Raw genomic sequence first — 23,963 nt, forward strand, 5'->3', positions numbered from 1 at the left:
GGCCGTGGAATCCAGCGGGGGCAGTGCGCTTGTCCCCGACTCATCGCCGAAGTTCTACGTGGTCTTTCACCCCCTCGGCTTTTTCCCGGCCGACCTCCCCGCGGGGCGTGGGGAAGTTGCGCAGGCGCAGTAAGGTCGGCAACATGGCGTCCAGGTCCAAGCGGCGTGCTGTGGGTGACGGGGCTCCGCGGCCTCCCGACGCCCCCGCCCCGCGCCAGGAGGAAGAAGAGGATGATGAAGTCGAGGACCAGGACGAAGACGAGGAAGACAGTGACGAAGAGGAGGATGAAGACGACGAGGTAGTGGACGAGGTGAGCAGCACTGGCGTCCCTAGTTCGGTTTCTATCTGGGAAAATGCTTTCTAGCCGTGCGCAAATGTGTGAGGTGCTTGGAGTAGCGACTCCTCTGCACCCGGAGTCTGTAAGCAGACACTGCAGGTGCTGAAAGGCTCTGACTCGGGTTCCAGTTCTGTCTCTTCCACTCCAGAGTCGCAGAAATTATTTTAGAAAGTTAGAGCCTGGCCGTGTCATTAGCCCCACCTCCCAAAGAAAACCGGCAAAACACTTTTTTCGGAGACTTTTCGTCAGTTATCAGGCGGAAGCCCCAAATCCATAACCGGCCACGGAGGGCCTGCAGGTTTATCCTTTGCAGCCAACTCACCCCCACCCCGCAGCCTGTCTCACGGCACAGCAGCTCCCTCTCTGGTCTTGGAAACCGCCGTCCCGTTCTAGCGGCAGCCTTTCCAAACGCTCTCCATTCTGCAGGTTTTCCTAACTCGCTCAGCTCCCAGGTGCGCGGTGTTTTCTGCGTGTCCTGTAGATAGAAGGAGAGCTGAAAAGAGTGGGGGTAGAGCCGAAAAGGAAGGTCTGCAGTGGGAAATAATGCCTGAAGCAGCTGAGAAAGTTCTGCGAGCTGACCTGTTTTGTGTTATTTACAGGAAGTGAATATTGACTTTGAAGCTTATTCCATCTCAGACAGCGATCACGACGGAATTAAGAAATTACTGCAGCAGGCATGTATTTTAGTCTTTGCGTGTGGATTTGCTCTTCTAAGAAAACCCAGGGCATCAACACAGGCTGTGTGGGACTTACACTTGTCTGTTTCAGAATTCCCCTTCCGGTCCCCTCCCTTCTTAGGAGGAGCAGCTCCTCTTCTCTAGAGCTAAGCCCCCTGTTTGTGTGTGCCCGTGCTCCCAGCCCTCCTCCGTTAACGTAGCTGAGTGTCCTGTGCCCTACAGTACTTCTCTTTTGCCTGCTGATTGCTTTTGGTCTCTTTTCCTCCAAGTCCCATCCCGACTGTTGGTTAGAGGAATTCTTACATAGAAGCCATGTCTTGCACCCTCTGGGGCTTCTACTTCTTCCTTTGCCCCAGTGGAGATGGCCTTGGTTCCTGCCCTTTAGATGCTTGAGAGTGCCATGGTCGCCAAGCCCTTTGACCCTGTGTTCACTTTCCTCCCTGTTCCCCTTGCCATTTCCCCTCTCCACCCCTCCTGTATTTCCACTGACTGCCTGCTCTTCGATTCCAGTGTCTTTAGCTTCTCTGATTCTCCTGGGCTTTTCCTCTCCTCTTGGGGTTGCACTTCTGAGTCATCTTTCTGGTCATTTGGCATTTCACCATTTTTATTTGAATATGGGAATTAGAAGTTGTGTTAGATACCGTACTTTGACTTTAATATAAAATTATTTGTTCCCTTCTCTTAGCTTTTTCTAAAGGCTCCTGTAAACACCGCAGAACTAACAGACCTCCTAATTCAGCAGAACCATATCGGGAGTGTGATTAAGGTAAGCAGAGCTGTTGCACTCATTCTGAGTAACTAATTCTTTAGCCTGAAAAGCTCCTGATTTATAGCAGGCAGGCCAGAAGCTGGCATTAGAAGTCTCAATGGGGAAGGGAGACTGGCTGAAGGCTCTTCCAGGGACCCAGTGCTGTTAGATGCAGTAATTGAGTAGTGGCAGTGGATAGGGAGAGAGGTGGCTGGATTCAGAAGGTGTACGGCAGGTGAAATATGGTGGGATTAGGTAGTGACTGGGTCTGACGGGGAGAGGGACGGGTCAGGGATGACTCTCAAGTGTCTGGCTCAAACGGTGACATAGAGGAAGACAGGCTGGGAAGGGGAATGGGAGTTGGGTTTGTGCATTTTGATTTGTTATAATACGAGTGAGTTGTTCAGCAGCCGCTGGAGGCTTGGGCGTGTGCAGCAGGTAAGTGGTCACTGAGGGCACAGAAGTGGTCGAGGTTGCCCAGGAAGGGCAGGGACACAGGTAACGCCGACATCGTTTGGGTGAGATCCTCGGCAGAGCCTGCCAAGGGGGCTCTGAGGAGTGACCAGGAGAGGAGAGGAGAACGGGTGTCAGGCACGGCAGGGGAGGGCGCATTTGGAGGAGGAGGGAGCCAGACTTGGGAGTCCCGCCTCTGCTGCCTGTCATCCGGTGGCTCTTGCCGTTCTTACACTCTGCACAATGTTGACCGTCCTCTCCATGGCTCGGGGGGCTGCGGTTTGGACAGAGCTCCGTGAGGACGGCGCTTAGGTGGCTGCGGCACAGTGTGGGAGTTGTCCGCGAGGGGGCTCCCTCGTGACTGGCATGAGCCCGGCTGGGACTGTGGGTTGGGGGCACGTGGTTCCTCTACACGGGCCTCTCTACAGGCTGGTGGGTCCCAGGGGCACACAGCCCGAAAGAACTGGGTAGAAGCATCCTAAGGAATAATGTCCTGTCCACCACTCGCTTGATCAGCTGACACAAAGTTCCACGCAGGTTCCAGGGGCAGACGCATAGACCTCCCCCTTTGGTGGGAGGAATGTGTAGGTCACTTGGTCAGAAGAGGTGGGATAGGAGGTGTCATTGCGGCCATCTGTGGGAAGGACGGTCTGCCACAAGACCTCCGTTTGTTGCTGGTTTCACGTCTGAAATGAGGGTGATGTGTGTGCCTGCTTGGTGGTGGACGGAGTGAGGCCGTGTGTAAAAGCACTTAGAACTGGGCGGCTCGGGGCTCCGGCCGTATGTGCGGGCTGTCCCCAGAACCGCTGTCCAGCTCACCGTGCAAAACCAGACAGGCAGCTCCACCTCGGTCTGATGCTCTAGTCCGACTACCTCGCCTTCCAAGCCAGATTCTGTTTTTTAAAAAGTTTTATTTACTGGTTTTAGGGGGAGAGGGAGACAATGGTTTATTATTCCACTTATATAGGCGTTCACTGGTAGATTCTTGTGTGTGCCCTGACTGGGGATTGAACCTACAACCTTGGTGTACAAAGCCAGAATTCTTGAAGATTGTATTAACCATTTTTACTTGCTCTCCTGCTAAGCACCCTGATGTTTTACCCCCAGCCTGCTACTACAGTTTTGAGACTGGTAGTGCCACTGGCACCTTGGTTCTAAATGCAGTAGGCCCTTTGCCCACCTTGGAGAGCAGCTGTGCCTGATGGAGTGGAGGTGGCGGGGAGTAGGACAGCGCCTGCCTTCAGACACGGCACGCTCCAGCTGGCCAGCACCTCCGGACCTCTGGGCGCCGCGGGAACAGCCATGTCCACCCTTGGAAGAGCTCCGCTCTGATGCGGGACTCAGCCTTCCATTGGGCCTCCCTGGCTTCCACAGAGACAGTCGAGGTGTCCAGGGACAGAGAATTCCTGTTCCTAGGAAAGGGACTGCACTCTCGGGGGTGCCTTTGGGATTGGATTGGGATCCTGCCAGAGGGGCGTCCCTAGGGCTGGGCAGGGAGGACTGCGGAGTGCACGGGCACAGTGGTTGAGAGGTTCAGGGGGATGTGTTCTGTGCTGCATTGCTCAGGTTCCTGGGCACTAAGAGGAGGCTTGGGAGGGGCAGGGCATTGGGGGTGCCGGAGACGGTCCAGTAGGAGAGGGGTGAGCTGTGGTGGGACTGGGACCCCAGCCCCCAGAGAGGTGGCCCTGTGTGGTGCTGCCCTGGTGGATGAATCCCATCAGGAGCAGTGAGCGGTCACAGGCGACGCTGATTGCTTGTGAGCCAGGTGCCTGTGTGGGGTTTCTTCGGGCCGGGGACCGAGGGCTCCCTTGGTCCATTGGTGCTGCGCAGGTTGTGCCGCTTCGGCTGGGGGTCCTCTGCGGTGTAGGGAACCTGTCTGCTGTGGATCGTGGAGGACTGACGCTGGTGGACATGGTGGTCCTTTCTTGGTACTGCTTTCCCCTCCCACAGGGACTGCTGGTCTCCCCAGGAGTCACCTGCTCCTTTTCTACTCTTGCGTCCTCTTGTGTGGAGCTCCAGGCCTCTCTCACCTGGGCAGGTGGTTGCAGTTCCCTAGGCCTTGGAGGCCTTCCCTGAGCCGCCCCCTTCCTGTTCACACAGGAAGAGACTGGTGGCCTTTCATGTCCAGGTTCCGCAGCAAGTTTTGTTTGAAGCCTGGCCGCCCCTCTGCCCGAGGTCCCCGTCAGTGGCACTGTCCCTGAGGTCAGGAGCCACGTCCTTCCTCAGCCTCTTCAGACTCTGGTCTGTTCTGACTTCCTGCCCCCACAGAAGCAGTCCATTCTGTTCTCTGTCTTGACACACCGGGCCCCTGGGGCACTGTGGTGCCTGGACACTGTTGTCCTCACCTGTCTGAGGCAGCCAGCGGAGCTGGGAGGTGTGGTGGAGCTCTGGAGGCCCCGTCCCGCACAGCAAGTCGTAGGTCAGCCCTGGTCCTGCTGGTTCTGGTGGGAGGGCAGCGGCCACGCGTCACTGCCTTCATCCACACGTGCTCCCTGGGGACTTGCTCTGTGCCAGGCTGGGTGCTGGGTGCTGGGGGTGTGCGAGGGGTGTTCACACCTGGACAGACAAGCTACATGTGGAGGACCACATTGGGGGCACAGCGAGGCCTCCAGGGGAGGGGCTGTTGTCCTGGAGCCGGGAGGCCCTGTCGGAGCAGGCGTTCCATCCCAGCTCTCTGACTCCTTTACTTGTCTGCTCCTTCCCGGTCCTTTCTCTTCTGCCCTGAATCAGTAGCACTCAGGCCTTGTTCACCGGCCCCAGGAGTCGGGTTGGGCCCGGGTTGGTCCCAGGCTTGGCAGGAACGTGGCTTTGGGCGGGGCTGTCCTGGGGATCGGCAGAGAAACAGACGAGGGCTGCTTCCAGCTGCTCCTGGAGGCTTTAGCTGTGCTGCCTTTGTAACGTGCTGAGAAAGTGGTGAAGAAAGCGACTCAGGGATGTAGTAACTTCGGAGCAGGAAGAGTGAGGAGGATGCAGAGGGGTGGGGCCCAGGGAGCCGCAGGGCCGGTGCCGAGCAGCCCACGGCGCCTTCTGAGGGGGCGGAGGCACAGCAGGTGGGGTTTTCAAAGAGGCACAGCCACTGGGGTCGAGACCCCCAGGCCAGGCATGACACCTCTGCCCAGTCAGGTGCAAGTCACAGCTGTTTTTCTCTTTAAACAGCAGACGGACGTTTCGGAGGACAGTGATGACGATGCGGACGAAGATGAGATCTTTGGTTTCATAAGTCTCCTAAATTTAACTGAAAGGAAGGTTGGTTTCCCCGTCTGCACGGTCATTCCTGCGGCCCCGGCCACGCTTACGTAGGCATGAGGCGGGGTCCCCGAGTCAATGGTGGTTGCAGGTATCTGGGGAGCTGCGCTCGTGAGGTCTGCTTTGACCCCGTCCATTCTGTCGAGTGGCGTGTGCCTGGTGGAAGTTGCTTCCTCCCCGAGATGGACTGGTGTCCTGCTGTTGGTGTCGGCATAGCTGTTTGTGCGGCCTCTGTGGCTGTGCCCTGGCTGGGAGGTGGCGCCACTGCCTGGGGCAGGGGCTGCCAGACACTGACCTGTGTTTTCCCTCGTGGCTTTGTACTACTTCTTGATGAAGAAGGGTCAGGGTCACGGGACGGGCTGGAGTCACTGTCCCAGGGCGCCTGCCTGTCAGCCGTCCCTGCCTCTGTGCCAGTCCTGGGGCGGGAGTGCTGGCGGCCCGGTTACTTTGGGAAATGCTGAGGCGTGGCCACTGAAGGCTGGAGACTCGGCAGGCTGTGGCAGACCCCAGCACTCCCAGGGGGCGAGGAGGGGTCCTTCTCACTTTGAGGTTTATCCTGGGCACGAGGGCCTGTGGTGAACAGCGAGCCTTCTCTCTGCTCTCTAGGGTACCCAGTGTGCCGAGCAAGTTAAAGAGCTGATTCTGAGCCGCTGTGACCAGAACTGTGAAAAGAGCGTGGTTGACCAGCTGGACAAGCTTTTAAGTGATGCCGCCAAGCCGGTGGGCCTTCTCTTGAGTGAAAGATTCATTAACGTGCCCCCCCAGATCGCTCTGCCCATGCACCAGCAGCTGCAGTAAGAGGCTTCGGAACGCCTTCCTGGGGTGTCTCCCGTGGGCTGGGGAGTAGGGTTCAGGGCGTGTGTGGGTGCAGGAGTAGCACCGTCCTGGTGTGAGAGCCACAGCGTGCTGGGGCGGGTGAGGGTGGCCAGGGCCGAGACGTTCTGCTGACCGGCTCTAGAGTGCTGTCGCTGTCCGACTCTGCGGACGGAGGTCTCCGTGCGCGGAAAGATTTAAGTGGCGTGGAGATAAGTGAGTTCACACGGACCTGTTAGTCCCGTTCCACCGCTTTTTCACCCTTCTCACAGGCGTGTTTCCGTAACGCGAATATAATCCTGAACAGTTACAACAAAAATTGAGTAGAATTCCCCAATTCCACTGGATGTTTTATGACTAATGAAACCACGGTCTTGGTAACGCCACACTGCTGGCCTCTCGGGATTGGTTTTATTTTCACCTGCAGCTTCAAGTTGACAGGAATATTTTATACGTAAGAGAGCTAAGATTGGTACAGCCCGCGCTTAGAAATAGAGGAGCAGGAAAGGAAAGCGTGGCGGGGACCCCGTGCTTCGCAGCCAGCTGGCTCTCGGGGTTGGGGCTCCTGTACCATGGCTTCCTTTTGGGGCCTGACCCTCGCGGGACTCCAGGGTCTGGGCTTCTTGTGCAGCCATTGCTTTTCAGGTGCATGGCCACCTGCCCTGCGCCTTCGTGCTGACCCGCTCTGCTCTGTCTTCCCTTTCCTGGCCCCTTGGAGCTTGTGTCTTTGGTGTCCCAGGAAGGACACTGCTTTCCTGACCTTCTGCTAGAGGAAGCTCCAGTGGCTCTTGTTTCTTGTTCCGCCGGAGACACAGGGTTACATGTCATTTTCAGAAAGGTGTCCCTGCCCCTGTGGACAGTGGTGGAAGTCAGGGTGTCTCTGCCGCGCCTCTCCACAGTGCGTGAGACACAATCCTGGACTTGAGCGGTTGGAGACAAGTGAGCGGTCACACGCCTGTGTGTGCTTCTGTTCAGTGCTCGCTGTTTCAGAAAAATCCATTCCTGTGTATTTTTAGCTCTCGCACAAAACAGGGATGCTGGGTGAATTTGGGTCTGGTCCGTCCACAGCGCGGCCTGCTCTGCAAGAGTCGTGGGACGTGTGACTGTAAAGGCCCTGCTGTGATCAGTCAAGTGCAGTGGACGGCCAAGCGAAACTTGCTGCCCGAGAAGGGTCCGCTCTGACGTCCGCTCACGAGGCCCGTGTCCGAGCAGAGCCTCCTGGGCGTCCCCTGGGTGCTGCTCTGTTGACGGGCTGGCTTCCCGGGGCCCAGCAGGCAAACCGTGTGTGTGCGCACCTTGTAGGAAAGAGCTGGCGGAGGCGCACAAGACCAACAAGCCGTGTGGGAAGTGTTACTTCTACCTTCTGATTAGCAAGACATTTGTGGAAGCAGCAAAAACCAATTCCAGGAAGAAACGTAGCAGCCACAAGAAGGACGAGTTAGTGTTTGCAAACGCAGAGGAAGAGTTTTTCTACGAGGTGAGACTGTCTTGTCCTGTTTAGATGGACGCAATAAATTTTTAAAAAAGATTTTATTTATTTTTAGAGATAGGGGAAGGGAAGGAGAAGGTGAGGGAGAGAAACACCAGTGTGTGGCTGTCTCTGGAACGTTCCCCACTGGGGACCGGGCCCAAACCCAGGCGTGCACCCTTTGGTTCGAGCCCGTACTCAATTCATTGAGCCACACCAGCGAGGGTGGGTGTAATCATTTCGTGATAACAGTACATCATGGTTTTTTGCTCTCCTATTTCACATCCGGGTCCTTGGTGTGTGGCCATTCTGTGTTCTTCCCTGTCCCCAGCTGCTAGCAGTGAACACAGTGCCTGGCACACACCAGGTTCCCTGCCCCACTGTGGGTGGTGTGGGTGGGAGGAGGAGCACGTCCGCAAACCTGCTGACGGTGACTGGGCGCTGCCAGTGTGCTGTGAGGGCTGCAGGTCTCAGACCACCCTGGGAGGTGGGCGTGTGCCTGGGTTTACAGATGGGGACGTCGAGTCTGGGGGGGGGAGAGGCATCATCCGGGACCACACAGCCAGTGAGGCGGGGGCTGGGCTGGACCCCTCCCCAGTTCTGGCTCCTGTGCCACTCTGCCTGTGGTCCTGGATGCCATCCCCTTGGTGCAATTTCTAGCTTACTTTCTGTGAAGGTAGCGTGTGCTGTCCAAGACTGAATGAGTGATTTCAGAATTGTAAATGGCACGTAAATGGGCAGTGTGCTAGTACCGCTAGTGACCCGCTCACCTTAAAGCCAGGACACTGTCCGTGCTCCTCAGGGGGTCAGTCAACTTCCGCTGGTGAGCGGAATCCTAAATTCTGCCCGCACGCCCCTTTGAGCTTACTGCGTTCTACGCTGCTCCTCCCACTGCTGTTCCCCTGTAAACACACGGCAGACCCCGTGTTTCACGTCTGAGGTGCATTGTGGCTCTCTGTGTGATGTAGAAGGCGGTCCTGAAGTTCAGCTACTCGGTGCAAGAGGAGAGCGACACACGCCTGGGCGGCAGGTGGGCCTTCGACGACGTTCCCATGACGCCCCTGCGCACGGTGATGCTGATTCCATGTGGCGAGATGAGTGGGATCATGGAGCAGCTGAAAGAGCACCTCTCTGTTTAGCGCCCTCGGACAGCGGTGTGCTGGTGTGTGGATTACCAGAAACCCCGTGGAGTTACCGGAAAACCCAGGACTTGATTTAAATCGAGATTCTGCTGCCTGTGTCTGCGACACGTGTACAGGGTAGTTTTAGAAACTTCTGGTCAGATCACGAGTGGCGGGCTGACTGAAAACTGTCCCAGTAAGAGGAAAACTGTGCACTCGTAATCTGAGGAACTCAATAAAAACTTCTGTTTTTTATTTCAAAGTAATACACAGTGTTGGTTTTTCAGGCGCCTGCTGTGTGGGGTGTGACGCCCTGACGTCCTCCCTCCGTCCTCCTGTTGTGTCGTGGACCACCCGGCACGCAGACCTGGGCTGGCGGCGTGTCACACGGGACAGTCTGAGCGTCACTGCACGGCACACCTTTGTTCGGGAGTCTCGGGGGACTTCTCACACGTGTGCTGCCCCTGTTTCGTGGTGGACACAGGTGGCGGGTGACCCGTCACTCGCTGTAGGATGTCCTTGCTCTCGCTGGGAGGCAGGTTGCTGAAGTAGTACTGCGGTGCCAGCTGCATGAACCTGTTCAGAACAAAACACCGTCTCTGGGGTGCGAGGCAGGCACAGCGGGTGCGCCCCGGCCCCGAGAACCTGCCCTGGAAACACGGTCCACCCGAACCCTGCCTTTGCAGGACTAGCACTTCCACGGTGCTGATGGAACCACCCAGCTGCCTTCCTGGGGTGAGGGGGCCTCTCTAGTGAGGCCACACAGTGGAAGCGATGGGGACACTGGTGCCTCTTGTCCCACCCCTCACAGTATACAAGGATCCAGTCGGGTGCTTTGGAGAACTTTGGGTGGGTAAGAGGGAGGGCTTGGCCTCTGTCTCTCCTAACGCATCAGTGCACAGTCGGCCTCCGAAGCCAGACCCCTGCTGGTTTCCATCGGTCCTGCCGGGACCGTCACCCAGGGGCAGAGGCACTGCAGCCACACCCACCCACTCAGCAGCCACAGGGAGCGTGAAAAGGGCTAAAGATGTCACCCCTCTTAAAACTCTTCCACTGAGGAATGGGAGTAAAAACAGTACTTGAACAACAATTTAAAAAAAAAAAAGTGAACAATTGCTACATGAAAGTGGGCTCAATGTCACTAATTGTCAAGAAGATGCAAATCAAAGCCAGAATGAGGTATCACAAAGGAAAAAAAACTCTTCCGTTGCTCCTGGCCGTGAGCCCTCCGCTCCGGCGCCTGCCTGTCTTTGCTGGCTCCAGTCTCCGTGGCTCCTCTGAGGGGAGATGGCTGCGCTCATCCCTTCCCAAGGTCTGCGCCCACCCACACCTGTGCAGGTGCCCTGTGCCTGGGGTCACCTTTCTATGACGCAGTCTCCCTTCTGCTACCATCTCTTGGGGGCCATTTCTTACGTAATTACCCTGTCTTAAGGCTGCTCCCAGTATAAACTGCTTATACCTGAACGTAATAACCCAATTTCTCATTTACTCCTTGATTGCAAATTCAACAGAAACCCTTTGTGCTCCATGAAACATACAGCTCAGGAGAGGTTTCAGAGGCGATCCTGATGTAGTTGTTGTCCGAGATGCTGAACTTGTGGAACAGCACCCACTCCGGCAGCCTGCGGGAGACGGAGTACCCGGACAGGGGGTGCAGCTGGGCCACGTGCCTGTGCGTCAGCATCAGGTAGTTCCCTGCCCCGTCGACATCCCGGGCGATCTGCAGGCAGCGCAGTTGGGAAGCGAGAGAGAGCGTTAGCACGGAGGTCGGCACGCAAGACTGTCGGGTGTAGTTAAGAATCCCAGAGAACTCGTGCAGAATGGTTACAACCACGGACCTGCCACCTGCTGTTCCTCTTTCCAGGTAGCAGAAATCAGACTGGTTTTATCCAAAGCTGTGAGACTGGTGGTGGTGGTGGTGAGTGGCTTGTGCACGTCCCAGGCGGCTGCAGCAGTCGGGTCGGGCAGCAGAGCCAGACTGTGGACCACGCACACGCCACGTGCTTCACAGCCAACATTCCGGCTCATTCTCTGCCCGGGCAAGCCTGCCACACCAGCCCCTGCCCTTTCCCACACGGATGAGGAAGTCCGCGGCACCCCTGCTCCTCCCGTGTGCTGGCAGAGCAGCCGGGGACAGCCTCTGCCTTTGTGAGACACCGAGTCACCAGCGACTGTGGGCTGGCGCACCGACAGGCGGGGCGAGGGGCTCTGTCTGATGTGCAGCCCAAAGGGCGTTTCCCAGCCGTCCCTCCGTAACGGAAGGGGCCTCGTCCGCTCGGATGAAACCCGCACTCTGGCTGAGCCCTGCGTCTTTAACAGCACGAGGCTTTTTGTTTGGCTTTAAAGTTCCCAGCAGTGAAATAATCACCCGAGAGACCGGACGCACGCCGTCTGGTCCAGACCGTGCAAAGGCCGCCCAGCCCCCTCACCTGCATGAAGTAACCGGACAGGAGCGCCCTCTTCAGGTTCAGGGTGTTTTCCTTGGAGCCAAAGGCGGGGTCCGCGTAGGGAAGCTCGATCCGCCTGATGATTTCCAGGAGCTCGGCCCGGATGACGTCCGCCATCCTGAGGGCGGCGCAGCTGAGGAAGCGGTCCTGGCACCACTGCTCCACACAGCCTGGGGGGGGCGCAGAGGTGCCTTAGAGAGCGTGTCGCCACGGGAAGGGGCCGGGCCAGGCCGGGAGGGTGCTCGCTCGCTCGCTAGCTCTCCTCTGTCCTCTCCTGTCCGGAGGAGGACACAAAGACAGGACCTCTGGTGGCTGTGAGGGGCCGTCTGGGGCACTGCCAGAGGACCCTGTGCTGGCCAGGGTTCCACGGGGTTCCACAACCCCACGCAACGTGGAAACAGCATGTTCCTATTGTCAGTTTGTCCGGGGCTGGGGGGAGAGGAGACCTCGGGTCCACACTCGACCTGCCTGCACACAGCAAGGGCGTGCGGGGTCACTTTCATTCAAACCAGGACCTGAAGAGCTTCCAGTGAAAACATCTCACATAATTGTTATTGTAGGAGAGGGGTTACTCTAGGTTGACCTGGAAACTGTAGCTGCCCAGCTGCAGGTTTTACATTAGGATTCAGCCACCTGGGTCAGTCTGAAGTCACTCTTTCCTGCCCCCTGTGAGTATGATCACTTGAGGTGGACTGGGGTTTGCCGTGAGTGGCAGTGCACGTGGCCTTGGCGTGGTGGGCAGCAGACCTGTCGGCCGGTCCCGCCGTGCAGGCCCATCAGGAGCAGGGGGATTGCGCCCTGGCTGGCACCATCCCTTGGCTCTCACAGGTGCCACCAAGCGCCCCCACGTCCTGTCTGCCTCCACTGTTGTCCCCTGCGCCTCGAGAAGCATGCTGCCTGCTCTGTGTGGCACTGCCTGTTCTTTGCGGTGCTGCCGTTCACGTTGCTGACACAGTTGTCACTGCACGTACCTTTCACACCACCTCTCGGAGTGGAGGAGGCACAAGAATCTTTGTGGAAAACAGGTGAACCCCGCCGGCTGCTTTTGGAGACCTCGGCCCCGCCACCCCGGTTGGCCCCCTCTGCCTCCAGAAGTGCCCTCTCTGCCCCCAGAGGTGCCCTCTCTCCAAGCCCGGCACAGCAGCTGCACAGGAGGAGCCTGCGGCTCCCTGCTCACTGAGAACGTGCAGACATGCCCAGAACTGCAGGCCGTTCTCATCCGGACTGGGTGCCCCTCCCCTGCCCTGCCCTCTGCCAAGCTGTAGCCAGACTCTCTCCCCCCACAGGGGTGGGGGTGGTTTGGGTCGCTCTGGCGTGCTCCACACTCCCCACATCCACACCCCGCAGTGGATGTGCCCATTACGGAAAGCACAAAGCGGTGTTCGGATCCAGGGGCCACCTAGAGATGGCAGTTCTTTGATTCTCCCCAGACCTCAGGGGGCAGAGCTGTGCTGTGCAAGTCGTGTCCTTGGAAGGGTGAGGGCGCCCCCTGACGGCTGGGGTTCTGGGTCCAGGCCCCCAGCCGCCAGAAGGAGTTTCTGCTGTGCAGAGTAAACCTACGGGTGCATTTAAGGCCTGAAGCGCCATTCCGCTGACGTGACCAGCATGGCTAGAGAGAAAGGGTGTTTGACCAGTAGCCACTCAGCTTATTTTGGGAAAGAAAGGTGGACTCTGAAGATAATTTCTGAGAATCACAAGCATTCACTTACGCTCGCTGGTGGAATTCAGAGTTGTGTCTTGGTAGGCCTTGTAAATGTTGATGAGGGTGAAGTGATCACCTTCGGGATGTAAAAATGTCTTCCAGCAACTCAGGGCAGCCTCCTCCGCTCCACGTGGCAGGTGCAAAAAGCAACTGGGAGCTAGAAGGCGCAAGCGGTTACAAGATGGGCAGTGATGGAGGCACTCCATGTCAGCATAGCACGGGGGGCAGGGAGCTCAGTGGCCGTCTGACCGTGGACAGTTATGTCACCCCGCGGTACTTAGAGATGGCAAGGGGCTTGGGGAGTTGCATAGTTCTCCTTGGTTCTGCCTGCTTTCCTTAGCTCTGCTTGTGACACCAGCTGTGTCACACTGGGTGCAGGGACTGGGTGCTCTGAGGCCAGATGCAGGGACAGGACTGGAACACAGGTGCTCACGCGATGCTGCCTGTTCTGCTGGTCAGAGCGTGGCGTGAACCGGACTGACCAAGAGGAACGAGGGGGCAGGAAATAAACTGGCACACACGTCATCGCCGGGGCAGAGCACGTCTGGCGGCGCGCCTTCGGGTTTGTCTTGGTCAGTGCTGACTCATCCAGCAAGGGTGACCCTGGGGTGCTCTCTCATGTCAGGTTCGGGAGTTCGCTGGGGACACTAAGGTGTCTGGCCCACGGCCCACATGTGGCCCAAGAGAAACTGTTACCCTTTCCTACCCTTTTTGCCTGTTAAAACCCCACTTCAAACATCTCTCACTTAACTCTGTCGCTGCGGGTGCACCACACAGCAGCACAGCAGCAGCCCGGGAGCGCATACCTGTGACCATGGCGGCGATGGTGAGCATCTCGTCCACACAGTCGAACTCGCAGGACGCTAAGATGGACTTGGAGAGTTGGGGATCGAGAGGAAACTCCGACATGATGATTCCAAATTCGGACAGGTTTCCGTCGTTGTCTAGCGCTGCCAGGTAATCTAAGTCCTCCAAAGCCTGCATCAAACTTTCCGGGGCTGAGAGAGGAAAAAATAATCAGGGAGCCTCAGGTACTGAATTCTCTTCCCAGGATAAACAAAGTATCCGCATCAACAGTTTGCAAGACAAAGAAGGTCAGGTGACGAGGGGCGGACTCCTGAGCAGGGACACTGACGAGGTGAGCCGGGTGCTTGCCCAGCTTAGAAGCTCCAGGGCCGGGAAGCTGAGTCCCAAAGCGGTACGGAGGGTCTGGGAGACCCTGGTGGCCTGGGCTTGCAGGCCTGCGACGGGCAGTAGAGGGAGGGTCTGGGAGGGCCTGGGAGGTCTATGCAAGCCCCTCTGCTGGCCAGCACAGTGCACGCGTGAAATGGCTGTGGCCAGACAGGGCCGCCCAAGGAGCACACCCATGTGCCCGGTGCTCACAGGGTTGGGGCACTGCCCGTCTCCACCCTCCAGGCAGCAAGAGCTCGTGGTCCGAGGGGTAGGAAACGGGAGGGAACCCCCAGACACACGCTGCTCCGCCATGTCCTGCTACCCGACAGGTCCTCAAATCGGGACTGAGAGAGTCCCCTCGCCCAGGACAAGCTCTGTCATGTTTACAGAAATCAGGACGTCTGATATCCAACACAGTAAAGCACAAGGTGTAGCGTCCGATAAGAAGTTACGAGGCATGAAAGGCAGGGCCATAAAACTAACCAGTAGAAACTGACCCAGGCCTCACGCAGATGACGGGAACAGCAGATGAGGACGTTAAAAAAAAGTTATTTGCTGGCAAATAAGGACAGAGGCTCATTTTCTTCATCTTACATAACATCAATACTGGTATGGTATCTATTGTACATGCTTAATCTCCACTAAAGAAAACCCATCTATTATTCTAGGTTTAAATAAACGTGTGTTTTTCACCTGTCTGCTACATGGCAGAGCAATAAAAGCCACACAGAGAGGAAAGTGACAGAGTGAGCGTGCTGTGTTCCCACCCGAGGAACTGGAGGGTTTTGAGAGTACCCAGGATGGCTTTCACTGGCCTCACTTCTGACGTGTCCTGGTGGGAGGTGACGACTGTGAGGCATCACCTTTTTGCATCTGGGAGATCGGAGACAGAGTGAAAGCTGACTTATTTGTTGTCCAAACTCTGACCACTGAACTATTTGCCAAAATTCCAGGCAAATGGTGTCACTCAATGTCAGATCTGGGCCAGTCACCGCTTGGATTTGGTCAAGTGCCCCATTCCTATCGGGATACTACGGAAACTCCCAGGAGGCCCTGCTGTGGGTTTGGGAGGGACTGTGACACTGTAGTGCAGCTCTTCGCAGCTGCGGTTCTGCAGCACAACTGCCTGCAAGAGACCAGCTCCCAGGAACGGCAAGGGTCAGGGCCGAGGGGCCGCAGGAACCAGCCCACCACAAACCTGTGAGAGCCTGGACACCTGCTGGGGTGGCTGAAGCACAGCTGTCATCCCCAGCGGCAGGCAGAGCAGCCCAGTCCCTGCCGTGCCATCTCTCACTGCGGTGCAGCATTGAGCTGGGCCCCAGGTCTGACCCCTGGGTCCTGGCACGGGCCCTGGAGGACTGACTCTGTGTTCATGTCTTGTCCTTGAGGCTGGAGCCAAGCTGAGACCTTGAGGAGTCACAGTCCCAGGAAGGAGACAGATGGGCAATTTGGAAATGAAAGACTGAGCATTTCATCAGTGAGCCATGAAATGAAGGGGGACAGCCGAGCTGTGCAGAAGGTACAGGTGGTAGTGACAGAAACCGGCTCCTCCGACGAGACAGCAGGAGAGCTCCGGAGCACACACGCAGTTACTGGAAGCTGTTCAGAAAGCGATTCCTACAGATCAGCAGAGCTGCTGGCTACGTGGTACATCACGGGGTCCTTGGCAACTGTCCCCATTGGCATCGGCCTTGACAGCCGACCTGTCCCCAAACCTACTCCTCATTTTATGCCCTGGCGGTCATTTGGCTGCACAGAGAGGATCACTGACAGAAATAATGCCATGGTTCTGCCCCCGGTCCCAACACCAGAAAAAGAGGATGCCTTTGGGGTTTACAACCACAGAAAGAAGAATCGAGAAGTTGGCACAGACTGTGAAATGACTCGGGACTTGAGAGAACAGGGCTAGGGGTCAGCTGCAGACAGGACAGGAAGGAAAGACTTCTGGGGGTTCAGTTTCACCCGGCATTGGCCTGACCCACCCCAGTGTGCCCCACACGGCATGGCCTCGTCAGAACCGCTCAGTAACCCCGTGAGACAGGCAGGCACTGCCCTCCCATTACTGCAGAAAAAAGGGCAGTGACTTCCCAGAGCCACAGGGCCGGCCAGCCTCTTCCCTCAGCTATAAAGTGAGGTCCTGACCCGGGCTGGTCACCAGCAATGTCTGTTCTGACCAGCGGGCTGCCACACAGCTGTCATGGGATGTGCCTTCTGGCCCGAGTCCAAGGCTCTGCTTTAGCAACTGTGGCCTCTCAGAGGTAACTGGCGCTGCCTCCCAGTGCCGGGATCGGCCTCCGCTCCTTGCACTGTGAAAACGCCCTCCGCAGGACCTCCTGCCGCTTGAGGCCAATGAGCCCGGACAGCCACGGCATTTACTGTTTGCCAGGCACCTTCCAGGGGGCCTACTTGCATTAGCCAGTTTATCTTGACTCTACAGACGGATCGCTTTGACTGTGCTCGTGTGCAGATGAAACACGAAATGGAGGCTTCGAGAAGGCCAACAGCAGGCGGCTGGGGCCCAAGCCCTGACTGCACTCAAGGGCCCGAGCTTTCTGGTGTGGTCCCAACTACAGGGCCCCTCTGCCCCGTTTGGCGAGGGTGCCCAGTTCGGCCTCTGACCCCGGTGCACTTTGCGCAGCACCCCATTTCGCCCTCGAGCGTCCTGGCCAAACAGTAAGTCACACGGTCACTGCACCCACGGGGAGCCTCGGGGATTGAGAGCTGGAAGGCTTCACACTCTGGAAAATCACTTTTTTGCTTTTAAGATCCTCCCACTGGCTCCTGAGTTGTTGTAGCGTATTTGGGCCTTTTCCACTCTCCTCCCTGCCATCTGAACATAGCAACAAACTCGTGTGGTCTTTCGACAGTGAACAGCATAACCTGCACTAATTCCAAACCTGGACCGGGGCTCCTGCCAGCGTGCTGAGGACATCTGCTGACCCCTGGGGCCGTGTGTCGGCCGGCCTCACGACCCTGCTGCTGACGGAAGGGCCCGCGGCAGGACGTGCACGTGCTCCACTTCCCTCCATTCTTCTCTGGACGCCGAAGGAAGTCCGGTCGTTCGTGAAGAAGTGCGAGCAGTTCTCCTGTGAACTCACAGGCCAGGCTGCCCGTGTGCAGGATGGGGTTCCAGGGCACCCGGACTCGCGGGTCCGTGGGCCTCCGCTCAACGCCTGCGCCGTCAGCACCGGCGGTCCAGTGACCGCAGCGTGTCGAACCCTGTCCTGGCCGCCGCCCACACCAGCCTCGTGGCCTGACCGCGCCCCGTCTCTGCGCTCCTGCCCGTTTTCTTGAGGCCTCTGTCCTGTTCTGCAGGCCGTGTCTGGCCAGCGTGTGTTTGGGTTCAGTGTTCACAGACTGCCCCTAAGCCCACCGTCTGGCCACCACCAGAAGGAGCTCCAAGTCCAGGCCCAAGGACGGCCCCTGCTGTGGTCTCGTCCAGCTCGGCTCACTTGTCTCCAAATCCCTGTGTAGGTGTCACTGCCATTCCGGGTGAGAGACCTCCACGACCCCAACCACGGCGACTCAGGCACTTGCAGTAGAGGTCAACCCCCAGCACCACGGAAGAGGAAGAATAACTTACTTTTTAAAAGGAGATCTGTATCATAGAATTCAGTTAACAGCCTGCAGCCTAGTTATGCCAAGTTCATTTCCTCCTGGTTCGTGGGCCCCGAAAGGGTCCAGGTTTGCTGGATCTGCACGTTGCGCTGATCAGCAGAATCACGTGCAGCAGCTGCAGCCGTCATCAGGGATTTTTTGTTGCACAACAATGAGTCTGAGTCAGTCCACTGTGAGGTTCCCCCCACACAGCAGAGCAGTCGTGTGCACACTGTCAGGGCACAGAAACAGTGACCCTGCCCTTTGTCCCCTGGGGCCTGGCTCTGAGCCTCACAGAGGGCGACCACGAGGGAACACAGGGTTTCGGCGCTGTGGCCCTATGCCACTGGCTTTCCCGGAACCACAGCCCTGCTCTCCTCCCCACTCCTGACCCAGCGTCTGCTCAGTTCCACACCAGAGGCCTGCGGAGCAGGCTGGTTACAGAGGAGGGGCTCCCAGTGGGCGTTCCGCTGACACTGCGACTCACAGCAGACAATTCCAGCGCCACTGCAGACATTCCCTGGGGTTTAAATCACTCGGCACAAACCAAATCCCCAGGCCTGCCGGCACTGCGAGCGCAGAAGCCAGGTCTCAGCCCCCTACCCCGCTGGCGCCCGGCCCGCTACCTGGTCTGTTCATGAGGTCGCAGTGGCCCAGGCCTGCAATGTCGATCCTCTTCATGAACAGCACCATGCGGGTCAGGTTGGCTTCCTGCACTTCTGCCGGCTTCAGCGGCTGCATGTCTTTGGAGGCAAACTCTTCAGAGTACAGGCAGAACAGTTTTCCTAGAAGAAATGAAGGGACACAGCTGTGGTGTCTGTCCTCTGCAGACAGGGACAGACACCCGTCAGTGTGGACGCACGCAGGGCTGCTACCTGAAGACGACATGCTGAGAATCTGCTTGCGGGTCTCCGCCTGGCTCTGGCTGATGGGCTGCGTGACCCGGGAGCTCGCCCTGATTCGAGGGTTGTACACCTTTAAGTGGAAAGACAGCACCTTTAGCGTCAGGTGGCCGTGAGGTGGCCAGCTCACATGCCCTGACGCGCCTATGCCCTGGGCAGCAGTTCGCCTCACGAAATGCTCTGCTGCAGGGTCATTCCCTTTGTAAGGTATTTATTATGGCTTCACTTGTCTCGAGACGGAAACTTCAAGGGCTTGAATAAGTGGATTGAAAGGGTGTCTGCTTTTGTTGTAGCGTCAACAACTACGGGACCTCTACCATCTGCTGAAATACTAGCAATGTCACTCCTCCAGGGTGACCCTGGTGAGTGACAGGTGCGCAGATGCCTCGTGGGCCGAAGGACTGCCACCTGGCCACGCTGTGTCTCTTCAAGGTTCTACTCCAGTCGGCCGTGAGCCCAGTGGCCGCACCTTCGTAACATGCACCTTTCCCACCACGTCGGCTAAATGAAGACCCAGCGCAGCGCTCAGTACTCTTCCGAGGGGTGTCTCCGGGTGAGTAATGACCCTGGTTCTCGGGACGGGGGCCTGTTCAGTAAGGTGCACCCAGACCATTCCACCGGGACCTTCCCAGTGGTGAGGACGGCTCCGTGCTGGTGAGACCAGGGTGCTCAGAGACCCGCGTTCCGGAAGGAGGGGGGCTACCCCACATCTGGTAACGGCAGAGGGGTCAGACTTGGGCAGGCTCTCTTCAGTCCGTACACGCCGTGACTCAGGCCCCATGTCTTGGAGGGTGAGAGGCCCGATTCCATTTCCCCCAATGTTTTTCTTTAAAGATAGCTCTATAAAAATACTACGTTCTTTAAGAATTTACAGTGGAATTTTACCATGTCAGTTATAAAGCCAAAATCTGCTGAAATTAAAGTCAGTGTAGTGGAAACTGCTTTCTAGTAAACAACTATGATACAGGGGCTACCGAAGACACTGAGGGCACGTCACTGTCAGTCACCAGAGACACTGAGGGTGCGTCACCCTCTGCTTTGCTAGAGAAAAGCCACTGGTGAGAACCTCCACCGTATGCTTCCACGGTCGTGTCTTTCCTCAGACTTTTCCTCTGGCGTCTCCTTCCACCCAACTCCCTTCCAGACCGCTGCTCTGTGCGCACAGGAACAAGCACCGAGACTCCCCGTATCCTGCAGTTCACCTCACTTTCTGGTCGAGAAAATGGGGGGGGGACCCAAGAAACGTTCCTGACAACCGTCAGTGGCCTATTTAACCTGCTCGGTGCCACTCACCTTCCTGCTCTCCACGCCCACGTCGATCACGAACTGCACGGTGCCACCGCAGATCAGAGACTCTCCGGGGCTGGCGGTGAGCACCACCCTCCTCTGGCGAACTTGGCCCCTTGCTTCTGTTTCATCGTGTGGCTTGAACAGTGCGCATTTCTCTCTCGGATACAGGGGAACCACCAGCAGCTCGCCAAGATCTGGGTTTAAGTTAGACCCTTCTTGACAGACAATTTCATAGGCTTTCTCGATATCCTACAGTAAAAAAAAAAAAAAACCCACCATCTATGAGAATACGGTACATTACGAATGACTTGACCACTTACCAAAAAAGTCCAAATGAAGCAAAACTCCAGTAGAGAGCTGTAGAGACAGAGCACGTGCACAGCGAGGGAAACGCCCGTGTGATTGTGTGTGCCGTTAAATGTGACCGCATGTGCCGTTAAATGTGATGGTGTGTGCCATTAAGTGTGATTGCGTGTGCTGTTAAATGTGACTGCGTGTGCCATTAAATGGGACTGCGTGTGCCGTTTTAAGTGTGACCACGTGTGCCGTTAAGTGTACAAAGGACTCGGAACTGGAGGAGAGCGCTTCCTTCGGGAAGATGACTTAGAACCAATGCCACTGCTCTCGGTCCAGGACCGTTTTCCTCTGCGAGAGGGGCTGCCTCGGCGTTCGTGTGTCTACCCTGCTTCTCTAGCCGGATGCGGTCCCTCGTTCCCATTCACGGGGCCAGGTAAATGCGGGTGATTCTCCCGTCAGGGATGACGGACACGGTGCCTCCCTGGTGGCAGAACCGCGAACCGCAAACCCAGCATCTACACAAACACCGTCCAGCGCAGGGTGGGGCCCCTGCCGGCTCTTCCAAACAGCAGGGACGCAGCGAAGCGGGCAGGAAGGAGGCCCTGCTCTGTGCTCTGCACGCGAGTCGGGCCTTAGGAACGCCCCTGTGAAGCGCTCCACTGCCAAACGGGCCCAGAAGCCATGGGTTATTTCCCCAAAGCTACACAGGAGACACATGCAAAAAGCTCAGAAGACATTTACATAGTATTTTTCTCTTTCTCTGATCACTAGGTTTCTAGAGCCTCGTGTAAAAAAAGATGCCATGTAACATAATTCTTATACCTTTTATTTCTGAAATGTCGGCCTTTAAAGGCTGGCTGACGAGCGACACGGAAGGGGCCCCATTTCATTAGATCCACTAGATTCCACTGAAAATCCCCGTAAGAAAGACTTCCAGGACGGTGAGTCACCAAGACCGACTCGGTCTCGCGGTGCTGAGCGCACCTTCCCTCTGTACTGTCTGGGGAGCGGGGCAGATTGACCAGGGTTCTGCAGGAAGACAGGTCCGCCTGGAGAGACAGCCGGGCCCCCGGGAAGCTCCGCCCCAGCAGGCACCCAGGGCCGGGATGCTCCGGGCGGCACACAGCAGCACACGGTGGTTTACACCGGGCAGATTTTCCCCAAGAAAACAGCATGATTGTTGATCATAATGGATGAAAACTTGTCAAATGGAATAATCGGAACAAAACCGCCTCCATTTCTGTAGTCTGGTCACGTCATCATTTTACGTGAGGGCTGTTTAGAAATCACCAGGAAGAGAACAGCATTCGGCCTCGAGTGCGCTCCCGCGGGCCTGCCTCACCCTCAGTGATGACCTGGAGTCATAAAGGGCTTCAACTCCAGCACCCACCCCAGGCGATTTCCGACCGAAATGAGACCTCAAATCGCACTAAAGCGCAGCTTTTAGTCTCAGAGCCATTTAACACGTCACGTGGGCCAGGCCGCTTGTTTCTTACTTGCTTCTGGTTGCTGAAACTTCTAGTCCTAGGTGGGCTCTAACGTTGCAGCTGTTCCAAATGGGCACAAAGAATGATTAAAAGAACTCAGAGGAAAAAGCAGAAACAGAGGTGTTGGGTGTAGACTCCTCACGCTCAGCTGATACACAGGGCTCTGAGGACAGCACCTTCCATTGGAAAAACAGGCTTAAAATACGCACTTTGTGCTTTAAATGGTTCGTTTCTTCATTCAGTGTGTACAGTGCATTTACCCCTGTGGACGTTACAATTACCTGCAAAGCTGGAAAACACAGCAGCGCGCACAGCAGGAGGCTGCCAGGCCCAGTGAGAGACCCCGCAGCGAGACAGAGCGCTTCGGGGAGGACCGCGGCGGCACCGTGTCTGGGCGGCTTCCACTGCATGGCGATCTGAACAGGCGTTGCTGTGGGTCTCAGCTTCCGCTCTGTGTAATGTGTCTGCTTGTTTTCCAGGTTAGAAGACAGTGAAGGGATAAGGAACCGCAGACTGCAAACGTCCAGGGCTCTCAGGCTTAACTGAGTGCCCAGACACAGGACAGCAGGTGACCCCCCGGGTGGGGGAGTCGCTCCCCAGCAGGGTGCCCCCCAGCAGTGAGAGAAAGTGCTCGCTGAAGCAACGTGTGCGAATACTGCTGCAGTTAAAACGCGCTCCCTAAAAAGGACAGTCGGCACATCTGTCTGCCGCGGCTTGCGCTTGTTTTCACATGGCATTAAACTGCTATGACAGATTTCATAAAGTTTTATATAGTAATCAAGAAAGCTTCCAACAGGATGGGGACAAATGGCCAACAGCTGCTAACGTGGATTTCAGAGCAAGATGATTTTTTTTCAAGAGAGATTCCAAGACCACGGGAGAGGAGTGTCGCAGTGGCAATCCTGACATAGGAGAAGCCAGCTCCTCCGGGACACCAAACTGGGCTCAGCTTCTTTGGGGGCAGGCGCCGAAGAGAAAGCCAGGGAACAGCCCCAGACCTTGGGGCTGAGCTGTGAGGACGAAACTGGTTTCCATAGGAGATAAGCTGAAAGCGTGGTGGGGGTCCCTGTAAGCCGTGCGGCCGAGAGCACGCTCCCTCAGGGCGGGTCTGCAGCATCCTCAACCCCAGAGACGCAGTTACAGAGTCTGCCCATGGCCTTCACCCGGCTATGACCTCCGAGATTCGAAGACTCTACAAGATGGACGATTTCTTAACAGGAAATGCCTTTCTGGTCCGATCTTGATGTTCTCTCACTTCCTAAACCCTGTGATTTTATCACTTCTATTACTGGCCTCGGTCAAAATGCATCTGCTAAAGTTTGACATTTGAAAGTCACTATGCCGTTAATTGTAGCTCATATTAAACTTAGAATCTAATACTCTAAGACCATACACTACCCCCGGTTCTGTTGCAGGACTTACTTTTCAAATATCCATTTTGCTTTCTCTGACTTGAAAGCTGACTATTTATCCATCTCAGTTGTACTCACGCTCCACCCCCATCACCCCCCCCCACCGCCGGTGACCCCAGCTCTCCAGCATCAGGCCTGCAACTGCACCTTCCTTCCTTGGGCGTCCGCCGCACCAACAACCTGTCATTGCTTTGCCTCCTGATCACTGTATGACTTAGGGCTTTCTGGGATATCCTGAATCATGCAAGGTCAGGGCACGGTGACAGAGTAAATCCTGGAGTAGCGGAGGATTTAGTACTTGTGAAACTGAACGGTCTACACGTGAGAGGCTGGTGAACACACTGTAGTTACCCTGTATTTGATGCTCTGACCAGCTGTCTTTACGGAGACAGACAAAATCCGAGTCATGAGAAAGACGTCTAGTGCCCCCAGGGCTGGGAGGGGCCGCCGTCCTCAGTGCGCTGGGTGTGAGGTTTGTCTGCAGCGGCTCCCAGAGGGAGCTGGGTCCTCGGCCGTCTCTGTCCAGCTGGTGGCCCTGCCAGCATCGGGCAGTCTTTGCGGGTGTCTGCTTGGTCACTGGAGTCGCTCTCTGTCTGGGTCGAGGTCTAAAAACCAGTGTTTTCCTCTCTGGGTGAGATGACTGGCAGAAAGACAGACCAGGAAATCAGTCCGTAAGGTAAAGGCCCGATTCTGGAGAAGCCAGAGACCTCTGATGGCGGGGTGGGGGTCCCTGCAACAGAAAGCCCACGTCCCCAGCAGGCGCCTGATGGTGTGAAAGCCCAGAGGCTCGGT

General features: G+C 56.7%; 2 protein-coding genes across 4 annotated transcripts in view; one reads left to right on the forward strand and one right to left on the reverse strand.

The window, feature by feature from the left end:
* Window positions 1-109: 109 nt before the first annotated feature.
* Window positions 110-9,130, forward strand: BCCIP (BRCA2 and CDKN1A interacting protein). The gene is made up of 7 exons (XM_037159146.2): window positions 110-311; window positions 938-1,012; window positions 1,701-1,781; window positions 5,373-5,462; window positions 6,069-6,256; window positions 7,578-7,752; window positions 8,712-9,130. Exons 1-7 carry the CDS (start codon window positions 144-146, stop codon window positions 8,880-8,882), a joined length of 948 nt encoding a protein of 315 aa, XP_037015041.2. The 5' UTR covers window positions 110-143; the 3' UTR covers window positions 8,883-9,130.
* The window catches only part of DHX32 (DEAH-box helicase 32 (putative)), a 35,794-nt gene continuing 20,917 nt past the window's right edge, over window positions 9,087-23,963 (reverse strand). For all 3 annotated transcript variants that reach the window (XM_053668533.1, XM_037159144.2, XM_053668534.1), the window contains 8 exons: window positions 19,979-20,224; window positions 18,659-18,758; window positions 18,410-18,568; window positions 13,820-14,011; window positions 13,021-13,170; window positions 11,294-11,481; window positions 10,403-10,584; window positions 9,087-9,440 (listed from right to left, as the gene is read on the reverse strand). In XM_053668533.1, coding sequence (XP_053524508.1) covers window positions 9,269-9,440; window positions 10,403-10,584; window positions 11,294-11,481; window positions 13,021-13,170; window positions 13,820-14,011; window positions 18,410-18,568; window positions 18,659-18,758; window positions 19,979-20,224 — 1,389 coding nt within the window. In that variant the 3' untranslated portion in view covers window positions 9,087-9,268. The remainder of the gene's footprint in view (window positions 9,441-10,402; window positions 10,585-11,293; window positions 11,482-13,020; window positions 13,171-13,819; window positions 14,012-18,409; window positions 18,569-18,658; window positions 18,759-19,978; window positions 20,225-23,963) is intronic.

This window comes from Artibeus jamaicensis, unplaced genomic scaffold (genome assembly GCF_021234435.1).
Source record: "Artibeus jamaicensis isolate MK-2021 breed Jamaican fruit bat unplaced genomic scaffold, CSHL_Jam_final contig_490, whole genome shotgun sequence".
NCBI classification, from domain to species: domain Eukaryota; kingdom Metazoa; phylum Chordata; class Mammalia; order Chiroptera; family Phyllostomidae; genus Artibeus; species Artibeus jamaicensis.

Excerpts from the sequence above, each read along its gene's own strand:
- BCCIP (XM_037159146.2), top strand. The coding sequence starts at position 144 with ATGGCGTCCAGGTCCAAGCGGCGTGCTGTGGGTGACGGGGCTCCGCGG. Across the intron at positions 312-937 it reads ACGACGAGGTAGTGGACGAG|GAAGTGAATATTGACTTTGA; the intron begins GTGAGCAGCACT and ends TGTTATTTACAG. Across the intron at positions 7,753-8,711 it reads AGGAAGAGTTTTTCTACGAG|AAGGCGGTCCTGAAGTTCAG; the intron begins GTGAGACTGTCT and ends TGTGTGATGTAG.